The 14,916-nt window shown below is 33.4% G+C and overlaps 1 protein-coding gene across 1 annotated transcript in view; it reads left to right on the top strand.

Moving 5' to 3' along the window:
• Positions 1–3,710: 3,710 nt before the first annotated feature.
• LOC149563439 (O-fucosyltransferase 20-like) overlaps positions 3,711–14,916 on the top strand; it is a 28,532-nt gene continuing 17,326 nt past the window's right edge. The window contains exons 1-7 of the mRNA XM_089828181.1: positions 3,711–4,249; positions 4,349–4,517; positions 6,092–6,181; positions 6,269–6,552; positions 6,756–7,014; positions 7,791–7,999; positions 11,003–11,119. Of these exons, the coding sequence (XP_089684307.1) occupies positions 3,711–4,249; positions 4,349–4,517; positions 6,092–6,181; positions 6,269–6,552; positions 6,756–7,014; positions 7,791–7,999; positions 11,003–11,119 (1,667 nt within the window). The remainder of the gene's footprint in view (positions 4,250–4,348; positions 4,518–6,091; positions 6,182–6,268; positions 6,553–6,755; positions 7,015–7,790; positions 8,000–11,002; positions 11,120–14,916) is intronic.

The following is a 14,916-nucleotide window of genomic DNA, read 5'->3' as shown; positions in this document are numbered from 1 at the left end:
AGGAGTTCCTTGATTGCTTCATTAGCTTCGTTTGAACTACTTGATGGTAAAAGGTCTTCAATCTTTTCTTCAACATACTAATGATCATTCATTTGTCTTGCAAGTTCCTTCCTTCTTTTTAGAGATTGAGAAAGATGCTCCTTTGCTTCCTTGAGTTGAGCCATGGCCATTTCCAAATCTAGCTTTTCATTTTCAATAGATTTGTCAAGTCTGAATATCTCCATTGTCCTTGATCTTTGCTCAAGTTGTCAAGCTTTTATCCTGAGAATCACAAAGCTCTAATACCAATTGTTGGAAATATTCAGGATAAGACAGGTCACTAAGAGGGGAGGGGTGAATCAGTAACTTATAAAACTTTCAAACAATTCAGCATTTTAACCATTCACCATTCTAATCTACTGCATAATTGAAAGAACAAACATTTATTGCACATGTACACAGAGATTTGGTGACCCAGAAACCTTCCAAATAGAAAGTAAAACTAGGGTGAGGATGATGCCCACAAAACTTCAATACTTCAGTATAAAGTTGGCCTATTAAGGTTTACAATGATCACTTCTGGTGATCTGCCCTGTTAGGAGCAAGTAGGATTGCTAGATCCACCTTGTTAGAGGATTTACAAACATACAGTAAAGTATGCACTCTGTTAGGAGATTTACAGAAAGACTGTTAAGTCTACCCTGTTAGAGGATTTATAAACTGATTCACCTGTTAGGATGAAGCAGTGGATCTGCTTACAACTATTTTCTGATAAGACCCTTTTTGCATTGATCACTTGATGTGATAGATATAACTTTTCTTTTTTTTTTCTTTTTCACACCCCTCATATTTTACAAATGATATCATATATTACATATATACCATTCCATTATTTACAACTGCAAGGTCGGCCAAAACATAAGTGAACAAAACATTACTGAGTCAGCTAGATAGTAGAAAACTCAGGTTCCTCAAGTTGACTTTGTGAACTTCTGATACTCGGAATCCACTACATTACTTGGCATCGTCATGCACTCGGTATAAGTAGAGGCTCGGTTCATACTAGCCACACAACACTGCTTGGAACTCGGTAACAATTGGTGACTCGGTAGATATAGTGCCACTCGGTAGAAACTAACTTCTTCGTTTACCTTGCTTTGCTCGGTGAACACTGAGTTCTTCATTTACCTTTCTTTTCTCAGTGAACACTGAGTTCTTCATTTACCTTTCTTTGCTCGGTGAGCATTGAGTTCTTCATTTACCTTGCTTTGCTCGATGAACACTGAGTTCTTTATTTACCTTTCTTTGCTCGGTGAACACTGCGTTCTTCATTTACCTTTCTTTGCTTGGTGAACACTGAGTTTTTCATTTACCTTGCTTTGCTTGGTGAACACTGCGTTCTTCATCTACCTTTCTTTGCTAGGTGAACACTGAGTTCTTCATTTACCTTGCTTTGCTTGGTGAAAACTATTTACCTGCTGAACTTATAAGGTAACCACTAAATGCTCAGTATACACTGTAGACTAAGTGATGAGCTAGATAAGCATTCAGAATTGAATAAGTGTTTGCACTAATGACAAATATACCATAATTCCAACAGGATCCACTCACAAGACTCCCACAATACCTTTCCAACAATTCAAATGTCGGGGAGTGTCTCCAATAGCCATATTTGCTTAAAAATCTAAATCTCATGGACTTGTTGAGATTAAAAATAAAATCTTCCTTATAGAGATTAGCACAATATTGCAATGCTAAGTGATTCATTTCCAATCAGCAACCAAGAAAATCCTTCAAAAATGTTTATGAATCAAATACAATTAATATGAAATCTCAGAAAAATGAACGAATAATTTGTTTGAAAACTCTCTTCTCCCTTCCTATCAGAAAACTATTTCATAAATAGAAGTAAATTACTCCTTGCATCATTCCTTCTATAATTACAAGATCAATATGAATCCAAAAGGTAAATTCCACTAGTTCTAACATATATGGTTTGATTCCCCCTCCCTCCCCCAAATTTTCTTTTCATTCAAAACATATACATATCCTTAGAAATGAGTGTGGTTGAAACTTCCTGTAGATCTATCCAAGCAGAAGCTAGTCTGCAAAAAAGAATCAACACCTCTGAATCAAGAATTAATCATGGAAAAACATGGAAGAGAAGAGGATATTCATGACACATTATTTGGTGCATTTAAGGTACGTTGAAAAGCCTCTTGATTTAACCATTATCAAGAAAGATAGGGAAACTTCTCACAATTAATTTCAAGAACAAATAGGAGAAAAGGGTAAAGCATAATAATTATTTAGTTACAAAATAGTGCTCACATTAGTTATATATTATGGCATTTGAACCACGTAATGTTTTTGTTGTACAAATAAGTGGGTCTAACACATGTCAAACCTTAAGGTAATTATTATAAACATAATGTCAAATATCTTAGCAACCCTACTTTTCTTGACCATGGTGGATTTTAATCTTGGATTTTGTAATTTTATTTTTTATGCAATTGTTATGAAAATAATAAGAAAATAATTTAAATAAAATAAAAACCATGCATATGTATGAAAATAATAACAAAAGTATATGTATAAGTTTTTTAGAATTTTATGTTTTATAATCTATAAGACTTTCCAATTATTAACTTTTACTTCCTTACCTAAGTGAGTAGTAATTTACAATGTGACATTTCTTTCCTTCATGATGTCATGAATAATTAGAAGACAAAGTTTCCATCTTTAACATATGCAACTCAAACTATTTGTTAAAATAAAATCTACATATGATCTATTCAGCCTCTCTTAAATCAAGTCATATCACTAAAACAAATGAAACAACTATTAGATATTTGATGCACTAGTCAAGCTTAAGGAATCAAATGAATCATGAGTTTTCCACTCTATTAAGACTTCACAATACATTTCCATAAGATTCAAATGCTAGTCAAAATAGAAACAATGATCACTTTTATCTACTCTAAACTATTCACAACTTAGACGAGAGCTTTGCCTCTCTTTGTTTCTATTGACTTATAGGAAACAAGCACTTAAAAATGGGAAGCATCTATCCAGCGACCGAATGACTGTGATTTGACATTTATAAATTATTATTAAAATTAAAATGGAACTGTTTAATAATTTGTAAGTAGATAAGTAGGACATAATTTCCACAGCAAGTCAAATTGTGATATTGCTATCAGGATTTAACTATGTGATTTTGAGTCAAACTCATTGACCCATATTTCATACGAGTAGTGATTCAACATGAATCCATCTCTCATGAGAATAAATTAAAGTAATTTTTAAGTAATTAATAAATTTAAAAAATTAGCCATTCGGTCGGCGGCTTAGTTAAAAATGTGCTAATATATAAATTATGATGTATGAAAGTAATCTAATAAATCATAATTGGTACATGCTAAAAGCTGAATAGCCATTTTAGGTTCCACTTCATGCCTAGTAAAACTGCCTGAAAAAACCTGCATCAAGATCCTTTCAGAGAGGATCAGAAGAGTTCCTATAATGCGACTGAGTTGTATGGGAGATCACAATTCCATAATAGCAAGTATTCCCCGTGTATGATCTTGAAGACCAAGCAGATCAAAGCATGGATTCCTCTTTCAAGCTGCAGATAAAGCTTCTGTTACAGCAAAGCTCTACTAGTCTTTTGAGAGCAAGCAAGCAATGAAAAGAGGGGCGATTTTGATCATAATGGAGGCAAACTAAAAATGTTTCACTTCTGGCTTTCCAGACATTTTCAAACTCATCTTCCTCCATCGCCAAGAAAAACTCAACCCAGGCTACCAAAAATCTCCCATAGTTCATACTTTTGGTTGGCTCTTTTGGCTTCCCTTACGCTCATCAGAATCCTCTGCTCCAATTGGAATCCCAATGATTCTCCATCTTCTTTGGTCTCAGATCTATTTCCAGGTTCCAATTTCTCAAATTCTCTGTTACCCGCTCATGATTTTTCAAATTCTCTGCTACCCATCCATGAATTTTGGCCCAATTTGACGGAGGAGGAGCGGGATTTCTGGAAGCAGCCGGATGATTTGGGTTTGAAGCCCTGTTTGAAGTTCGGTAAAGATTACAAAGATGAATCGATTGCCGTGGTTAGAGAGAGGCGTAGATTTTTAATGGTTGTTGTTTCCGGCGGATTAAATCAGCAACGGAATCAGATTGTGGACGCAGTGGTGATTGCGAGGATTCTTGAAGCCGCTCTGGTCGTTCCCATTTTGCAAGTCAATGAGATCTCGGGAGACGAGAGGTAATTCTGAACAACTTTGGAGGATTTTATTTTTCTTGTTTAATGATGAAGGAATTCGTAAATGAGGTGATGGATCTTTCGAATTTATGTGTTTTGCAGTGAATTCGATGATATTTTTGATGTGGAACACTTCAAAACATGTCTGAAAGATGATGTGAGAATTGTTTCTTCTCTGCCTTCTACGCATTTGATGTCGAAGCCTGTGGAAGAAAAGAGAACTCCTCTCCATGTGAGTCCCCGCTGGATTCGATCTCGCTACCTCGGCCAGGTAAAGCTATTTGAAATGGGACGATGAGCATTTAGGATCATTTGAATTAGAGTGGATTTGATGAACTCCTAATTAGATACTGATGAGAGTGTCCACATTACATTAAATTGAGCCATTCAATGTTTACAAATAAGAAATTTATTTAATTTAATTATATTAATAAAGAATTATATATAAATTTTGTCATAATTCTTGAATTAATTAAAATAAGTAATAGATGAAAATGAAGATTAGCATAGCACTTTGGTAATACAAATTTAAGACTTTTAAAATAAGAGACTAGTAACATAATGTTATACTACAAGGTTTTCTCTTAAATAAATTAATTTTAAAATATGAAAAGTTAAAACATATTTCTTATAAAAAAATTTCAAATGAATAAAAATAGTTTTTGAAATAAATAGACTCTTTAAATATATAAAATAAGATAAATATAACTCATGTAAATTAAATTCAATTAAATTTTAATAATATTAAGGAAAAAATACAAGTAATGTATATCTTTAAATAGATATTCTTTTTAATATATTTTATAATAAATATATCATATATACATAAAAGTAGGTATTCTAAAAGAACTTTTCTAATATTTTAGATAATTTTTTAAATGGATAAGTCGGAAATACTACACTATCACCTAAATTTTTGATACAGAATTGAAAAATCATATTATGTAAATAAAGATGGATTTTGTCCTTACACACAGTGGTCCATGTGCCTAAATCACTCTATCATCAAGAACCACCAAGGAAGGTAGAGAATCTTTTATTAATAAAACCAATTTTCATGAGGGATATTTTGAGGAGTTGTTAGATGATCAAGGTGACTTGTGTATTAATGGTTGCTCTCACATATTGCTTGAACACTTTGGTGACATATTCAAGTCCTATATGAACTTTTGTGAGGACCATTAGTCCCCCAAAATACCACACAATGAGAAAGTCTACTTTCAAGAACAATAAAGCAAGGTATAGAATGTTTTATTAATAAAAGAGCTTTCAAGAAGAAAGATTTTGAGAAATTATTTTACTGAGACAAATTCCCCCTACTTCATTGATACTATTGTGAATCCATTGAATACTTAGACCATGCATTAAGTCCTCATATAGACTGTTAATCCACCAAAATGCTAGAACATCTTTTTTTCTGAAAACTTCAGCGTTAGATCTTTATGATCTGCATAGTAAAACAACAAAACAATTGAAAAAAAATCACTACTTTTTTCATGAATCTAGAAAAAAAGAAAAGTTTGACTTTGTTTTGTCCTTAGTACATTTTGGATGGAGATTAGCCTTGTCCCAAATATTATCAACAACTTCCAAGATAAAGTCTCTGAAAAGATCTCTTGAGATGTGTAAATGAACAAACTTTTCAAATCTGAATATCGCTATTTTTTAACACTACTCAACCCAATTTTCCTCTTCTAAACTGAATTTCTTTTTAAATCTTTTATTTAAACAAAATATATAAAAACTTCCTAATACATTCTGCTGTATCTGAAAGTAACCTCTAAATTCTCTTAAACCATCAATATATCTTCACTCAAGGTATCTTTTGGCTTAGCTTGTGACCAGTTGAGTCGGCAGGGAGTTTTACTTATGCGAGGATTGGACTCAAGACTCTCAAAAGATCTTCCACCCGATCTTCAGAAGCTTCGTTGCAAGGTTTGAATCAGATCATACTTTTCTCTCTGCCCATTCCTTCAAATAATACTACATGCACTGAAACACATCAACTCTAGTGCATTTCAGGTTGCATTTGAGGCCTTAAGATTTGCAGCACCAATACAAAACATAGGAAACAAGCTGGCTCAGAGAATGTGGAAAGCTGGTCCTTACATAGCTCTTCACTTAAGGCTTGAGAAAGATGTGTGGGTCAGGAGTGGATGCCTCCCTGGCCTTGCTCCCCATTATGATCAAATTGTTCAACATGAGAGGAAAACTCACCCACATCTCCTTACAGCTCGATCCACCATGACCTATCAAGAGCGCAAGATTGCAGGCCTTTGTCCACTTAATACCATGGAAGTCGCTAGGTATTCTAATCGACTTTCATATATATTTTTCGATCAACATTTCAGATCATACTCAATGATCCATGATACTAAATATACCAACTCTTTCCTTATTATGATTCTTCAAACCTTCCTTTTAGTTATTCTATGTACACAATGTAATTTGTTTTGGATTGGTTGGAACATCCGAAACGTGAGTTCTGAGGAGGAAGAATGTGTTGCAGGTTTCTTAAAGCACTTGGAGTGTCAGAGAAGAGTCACATATACTGGGTTGGAGGAAACCCTCTTGGAGGAAAGGTAGCTCTAGAAGCTCTGGCAAAACAGTTCCCTAATTTGTACAACAAGGAGAGTGTGGCTCAAGCAGGGGAGTTGGAGGCTTTCAGCTCAAGCCCATCACATCTTGCTGCCATTGATTACATTGTGGCTCTCAACAGTGATGTGTTCATGGCATCACATGGAGGAAACATGGGGCGCGCAATTCAGGTAACTGTTTTGCGTCATATAGTTTTTCTTTATAATTGTTAGTGTCTTACTGTAAACTACACATTCTTAGTTTTGACTTGTTTAAGACATTTTATTTGAAAGTACATTAGTGTAAAATTCATGTAATAAGACATTGTAATTAATGTTGAAAAGTAGGAGATATTTTTCACAGCAGCCAGCTTGAATTGCGATATTGCTATTAGGATTTGGTCGTGTAGTTTTCCAGTTTAAATCAGTGATTCACAAGAATCCATTTTTCATGAGCATGAATGAAACACTTAGCACTTAGCCTTCCTCTGAGGTCACCCATTCCAGTACTCTAACTGAAGCACACTTAACCATTGAGTGATCTCCCTGGAGGGCCCAATGCTGGTCACCCTTAAACATCACACACTAAAGATAAAATTAAGCTTGGAAAAAGTAAGTCAACTTTGACTATTTAATACTTTTAAGCTAGGAATGAAGTCTTAGTGTGTGATGTTTTAAGCTGTCCACCCAATGCTTCAGTTCTATGAGCATCACTTAGATGCAATAAGTGCTATGTTCCACATACATTCTCATGAGAAATGGATTTTTAGGAACCACTACTCATAGAACATGAGTCAATAAGTTAGACTCAGAAACTACATGACTGAATCTTGATAACAATATCAAAATTAAAATATATTGCTTAAACTGAAATGTAATTTATAGTGAATATGTGTTATATTAAAATCCCCAATGGACATTTTCTTTTTGTTTGATTAGAGATTGGCGATAAATGTTGTGTGCAACAGGGCCACAGGGCATATAGAGGTTTGAGAAAGAGCATAACTCCAAACAAGAGAAGGATTCTTCCATACTTGCAAGACATGACATTGTCTGAAGGAGAATTAAAGAGCATTGTGAGGAGGGTGCACAATGAATCTCTATCTTCAAATCGCCCACATTTGAGAACAGATAAAGCTGGGAGTGATGTACTAGCTTACCCTATTCCAGATTGCATGTGTAACACAATAACTTAAATAGTCGGAGAATTTGAGTCATAACAGTATATTACTGGCTATTCACTCCACAAACAAGCAGAGCCAAGAAAGTTCTGTTGATTTTTTTGCAGTGGGTCATCTCCAAATGGGGAATACTACCAGCGTATGTACAATTTAATGATTTTTGATGGAAATGTAGAGCATATTCTTAGTGATTATTATTATCATTATACATAATAATCATTATTATCTATATTAAAACCAAACAGGTTACAGTAAAATAAAGCTAAGAGCAGATAGCTGAAAGAAAGTCACTTAAAGGCTTAAATAATTATATCATCGTGAGACATTTTTTTTTCGAGTTGATGAAGTTTATCAAGGACCTTCATTTTTTTCTTGAATAAGTATTTCAGTTGTTTGCCTCATAATAGTTTCTTACCAAAACCACTAATTTGTCTATGATGATCATTTGATTGATCCTTCCTCATTTCTGATGATTGATGAAGTTAATTAAAGTTTGACACACATACAAACTGTTATAGACTTTGTTTCTAATGGTCAAATTTACATTGTCATGACAATTCTCCTATAGTTTTGGAAACATCTAAACAGTATAATAAGCGTAGTTTATGAAGGGGCACTAAAGTTTTATTTTTAATATTCTTTATATTTTATAAAATTTAGTTTGTTGGATAGTCATTCATTGCAGTCTCACCCATGTTCTATATTAATCTTTTATTTATTTGTTTTTAATCTGTAAACGGACAAAGTCTAGATTAATTATTATTATTTATTGTAATTAATTATTTTTATGTGTTAAGCATATTTGAATCTAAGACCTTCCACATGAGAGGCTCACAAGTTACCATTGTGTTGTAGGATCTTGCCTATATACATCTCTTGTTACTATTTCAATTTTATATTTCTTATATTATTTTGTTTGTATTTTTTAACTTGTTTTATTTTTCATTAATAATTGACATTACATTGTTTAAACTCATTTTTATGTCATTATTTGTTATTGTTTACCTTATTTTTTTATACATGACTCAACCTTATCTATATTCTTACACATTCTCACATTGTTAAGATTACAACTATAATCAAATTGATTTAATTATAAGATATATATATGATTAATCATAGAGACATATCTCTTCATTAGACATATCTCCTACTCTTATATTTATAAGAGATTGGGATCTGCATTTGGAACATATCAATAATAATGGTAGAATAATTACATTCCGAAAAATTGATCCATGCTACTCAACATAATATCAGAGCCAAACTCCAAATGCAAGGAATTAAAAGTAACTAATAAATCAAGAATCAGTTTGCAACGAAAACTAAGAGATAAGGTTAGATTGTATATAATGAATCAAAAGAATATATCTTGGAGAAACATACAAATGGAGTGTCATCTATTATTTGATGGATAGAATAAAAATTTATTAGCAGCTAGCAATGATGATAAGTGACTTTCGATGTTATGATATCACCACCTAGCCATGGAAAGATGGTAATACCTATGTGATTTCAATTTCAAGTGGATGTCCTCATGAGCAAGTCTTGATGGAAATATCAAATATTTCAACATTGGTCAAGGTTTGCAATAAAACAATAGTAGAAGAATGATCTTATAAGAGTGGATATAAATTATCTCTTGGATATGAATATCATGTTTGAAAAAGGTTGGAGCCAACAAACAAGATATAGAAGGAGATTAGGATAAGTGAATCATACTCTGCAGTAAAGTTAAGTGCAAAACACAATACTACACAACAGTAACAACAACAACAACAAAAAATGTTTTACGCACAATGGTTTATATAACAACCCATGTGGTTGAAAGATATGAGAGATATTTTATAAGCAAACAACATCCCATGTAACACGTAGGTGACGTGTATGCCACGAAAGGGATAAGGAATGAGCATTTAAAAGGAACAAGCTCAGCCAACAAGGGAAATTGATGTGGATTTCACCGAAGCACTAAGACAAATTAAAAGGATAATCATCGATAAAAAATTCCAACTCAAGGGACATGTGCTAAGATCATGGAAGAATCTATGCAATGTTTAGTGGAGACAAGTTTGCAGATAGTGGGATTCTGAATAATTTAACTCTTGTATGGAAATAACTGTAAAATATTCCAAAATAGGGGGATAACCTACATGTTAACACCACACGACTCGGCATATGAAGGACCAAGTCACTCAGTCATCAAAGAAACTACTCGGCACAAGCACAAAACCAAGAGCATGCCGAGTAAAGTTAAAACCTATCATGGTAGCTGTTAATCCATGCAAAAAACACAAATTGCATTTCACAACAAATGCAAACAGCAAGAACAAAGTGCTACTCTATTTTGCCTACAACCAAGCACATAGCGGAATAAACAAGGAAGGAGACAACATAAGTGCAATAGGCTAGTTCAGTATGCAAGATTGATTGCTTGCTTTCTATTAATTGGAAATGAACTATTACAAATTTGGAATGTAAAAACTACAACTAACTACAACTATTGTACATAAAATAAACTTGTAACAAGTATAGTTGCATACAAATAAGTATGGAGCTACTCAGAGCTCTCATAAAATAGACTTGGAGCAATCACTGCTCAATAGATTGAACAACCAATGATACTGCTGCACAAAATACTCAAAACCATTCTCTATTGTTGTTGTTGCAAAAATTGACTCTGTATGAGAATGATTATGGAATGAATGACATTCCATCTCTTTTGTCTTCCTGTTTTCCATAAAAATTTCCCCCTAATTTTCCAAATTTGAACTCACCTACCCACAATAAATGCATTTGACTGTTGGAGCTGGAAACAGGGGATGTTAGGTTGGTAGGTAGGCACGGGACAACAAAAAATATTAAATATTTCAATACTCCCCCTTTGTCCCAAGCCAACAAAATAAGGATCAATGCTGAGCCAAACCAATTGCACCAAGACTCTTTCTTAGGTGCTCAAAAGTTCCAATGCCTAAAGGTTTACTGAATATGTATGCTAGCTGCTACTCAGACTTACAAAATTCCATCTTGATATCCTCATTCTCCACCAACTCTCTGATGAAGCGATATATGATTTTTGTGCTTGCTTCTCCCATGGAAGAGTGGATTCGTAGACAGTGCAATTAAGGAGATGTTGTCACAAAAGATTGTGGTTCCATCCTCTTGCCTTTCATTCAAATCTGTCAAGATCCTCCTTAACCAAATAGTTTGACATGCTATTACATTTGCTACTATGTATTCAGCCTCTTCTGAGATTGAACAATAATAGGTTGCTTCTTGGATTCCCATTAAATTGCACCCAATCCCATATGGAACATGTATCCGGAAGTGCTCTTCTTATCATCTAAACTTTTGGCCCAATCACTATCTTAGGATCCTCTTTCCTGCTTGCCAATGGGAATCCTTTATTGTTTTCATAAATTTGGAAATCAGACTTACTGCATGCATAATGTCAGGCCAAGTTTCTGTCATATACATCAAGCTTCCAACCATACTCTTGTATAGTGTTGGATTTACACTTTTTCTGCAATCTTCCTTGCTCAACTTCAAACCTACTGCTATTTGTGTTAGGGCTGCCTTATTATGCTACATTTTGAATCTCTCCAAGATCTACCTTTCATACTTTTCTTAAGAGATGAAGATGCGATCATGCATTTTTTTTTATTTCTATGCCTATAAAGTACTTCAAGAGACCCAGATTTGTCATTTCAAATTCATCCTTCATGGCCTCTTTGAACATTAAATCATGTCCATACAAGAAAATAATTAACAGTTTACCATTTTTTTCCTTGATGTAGAGAGTGGGCTCATCATCGCTTTTTCTAAAGCCATTGCTCATCAAAATTGAGTCAATCCTACTATATCATGCCCATGGAGCTTGCTTAAGCCCATATAGAGCTCTCTTTAATATATACACCTTATAGTCTTCACCTGGAACTTCATAACTAGGTGGTTGCTCCACATAAACCTCTTCTTTCAATACACCATTCAAGAAGGTAGACTTCACATCCATTTGATATACCTTCCATTTGCGTTGGGTTGCAATTGCTATGATAGCATGCATGGTTTCCATTCTTACAATCGGGGCATATGTCTCATAATAATCTCTACCATATTGCTGCTTATACCCCTTGACCACTAGACATTCCTTATACCTATCTATTTTTCCTTCAGCATTGCACTTGGTCTTGTAAACCCATTTTACTCCAATTACTTGCTTCTTGGGAGGCAAAGTAGTTAACTCCCATGTCTCATTTATCTCAATAGCATATATTTCCTCATCCATGGCATTACACCATTTTTCTTCCTTCATAGCTTCTTCAAAGTAAATTAGATCACTATGAGAAAATAATGCAAAATTAACACTCATAATAATCTTCCTCATACCTTTCATCTTAGTATATCTCCCTTAGACTCTTATTCTTTCCTAGCAATAGGGAGGTGAGAGTGGGATCTGAATTTTCAGTATTGCTATTACTACTATTTTACATACGAGCTCAGGGTTGTATTGAAGTTCTTGGAGCTATCACTCAACATGCAAGGGGTTGCTTGCCTTTTTGTCTTTGTCTGTAATCATCAATATTTGCTACTCCATCATCCTGCTCATCACCAATGTCTTTCTCTTCCTCATCAATACTTGGCACTTTGTTTGAAGTTCTTGAACATACATTAACCAAGCCATCTCATGAATGATTTTCAAGAAACTCCACATCTCTTGAAATGATGATCTTCTTGGTGATTAGATCATATAACCTATAAGCTTTTGATTCTGAGCTATAACCCATGAAGATACACTTCACCTTTGTCATCTAGTTTTTTCCTTTGTTCCTTAGGCACATGTGCATATGCTACACATCCGAACACTCTCAAGTGTTCAACTATACATTTGTTCTTTGACCAAGCCTCAAGAGGAATCTTGTCACAAACTAACTTTGTGGGACAACTATTGATCAAATATATTGCTATTGTTATAGCTTCTCCCCTATATTCAATTGGAGCCCTTTTTCTTTCATCATGCTTCTAGCCATTTCAATAATGGTTGTGTTCATGAATGATAATATAATGAATAATAGAAATAATGGATCATTCGTGGAAGAAGAACTTCAATACATTCCTCAAGATACAAATTGCATAGAATAAAATTATCGCTCATGAGAACTATCAATAAATAGATACTATCACCCAAAAATGTTGATGGAATGAGTGGGAATTTTACATTGTAAGGGGAATAATAACCATTGTTTTGTTCATATTGTTTGACAAATGTTTATACAGGGACATCATCTTAATTGATATATATGGACCTTCATTGGAGAAACCTGTATCAAGAATATTAATGTGCAGATAAGTATTTATTATCCTTGAGTATTATATTTACTTTCTTATTGTACTCCCTCTCTTATTTGTAATTCTACACATGTACTATAGGAGTTATATGTCTTGATCTTTTCCTTTGTATCTAAAGTTGATCTTGCAAGAAAAGAAGAATAACACTTGAGGCATCTTATAACAGTAGCTTAAAAGAAGTTGTGATCAGGATGGATAAAGTGAGGCTCTTGAAGTAAATTTCTTTGATAATTGAGATTATGAGTATCTGTCTACATTAAGAGGTTGTATGAGGGATCTTTGAAGGAAACAAAGGAGCTTAGAAGATTGATGCTCAAAGGGAGTCTAAAAATACATGGTATGAGTGCATGATTTTAAAATGGGCCTACCCATGTATACATCTTGAGGAAGTAAAACTTTTCACTAGAAAGTCGGAAGATTGATATCATATTAAGAGGGATTTCGACAGGCATCCTTAGGCAAAGAGAACTCTAAGGGAGTAACTAGAGGACTTGACTTCCTAGGATTGATGTTTAGAGGGAGAATTTTTGAGGTGCAATCCTTTGTGAATGATATCTTCTCTATGAGCAGAAGTTCTAAGTGAAACTCCTTGTAATGCATTCTTCTAAGAGAAAATTAAGTTGAAATTCTTTGAATCATCCTCTAACTAGGTTCATGTTGGTTACTATTTCACATATGATATGCAATGAAAGGTCACAATCTTTCATTGGCATATATAAATAGGAGGTAACCATTGTAAGGTAACAATCTTATAAATGGTAAAAATGTTATCATGAAAAACTTCATTAAGTTATTATCCTAAAGTGTTGGGAATAATGATAACGACCCAGAAGGTAACCATTGTAAGGTGACAACCTTATTAATGGTTTGACCTAACTCCTAGATATACTACATTAACTTGTAGCACCTAAATGTGTTGGATGTCTAGGAGCAAGTGTTATCATGGTTCTTTGGGCTAGATTTTTCAAACAACATGATAACCAACTTATCATGGTTTTTTGAGCCAAATTTTTTCGAACACCATGAAAATAAATTTGTTATGGTTCTATGGGTTGGATCTTGTTGGACACCACGATATAGTTACTATCATATATAGACCACACTTAAGGTGGTGTTTAGACTTATATTAAAGTTATAGAAATTGTTTCAATTCCCTCTTTGCCAAAGAGGGAGCGTTGCTTTAAATTTAGCCTCATGGTGAATTGAAGCCAAATATATATATATATATATATATATATATATATATATATATATATATATATATATATATATATATATATATATATATATATATATATATATATATATATATATATATATATATATATATATATATATATATATATATATATATATATATATATCATCGAGATGATATATCTCCATATGCATGAGAGCATAATGTGTTCTATAAAAAATCCTCTCTAGCTAAGAGGGAATATTAAGATTATAGTTATAGTCGGATTGATTTAATCATAAAATACAATGTTGATATATATATATATATATATATATAATATTATACATATATCATATATAATACATATATTATATTGTTAACATATAT

This window comes from Cupressus sempervirens, chromosome 4 (genome assembly GCF_028749045.1).
Source record: "Cupressus sempervirens isolate cs-2001-9-10 chromosome 4, ASM2874904v1, whole genome shotgun sequence".
In the NCBI taxonomy this organism is placed as follows: domain Eukaryota; kingdom Viridiplantae; phylum Streptophyta; class Pinopsida; order Cupressales; family Cupressaceae; genus Cupressus; species Cupressus sempervirens.
The sequence above is the reverse complement of the archived record's forward strand: the minus strand, read 5'-3'. Positions and strand labels throughout refer to the sequence as shown.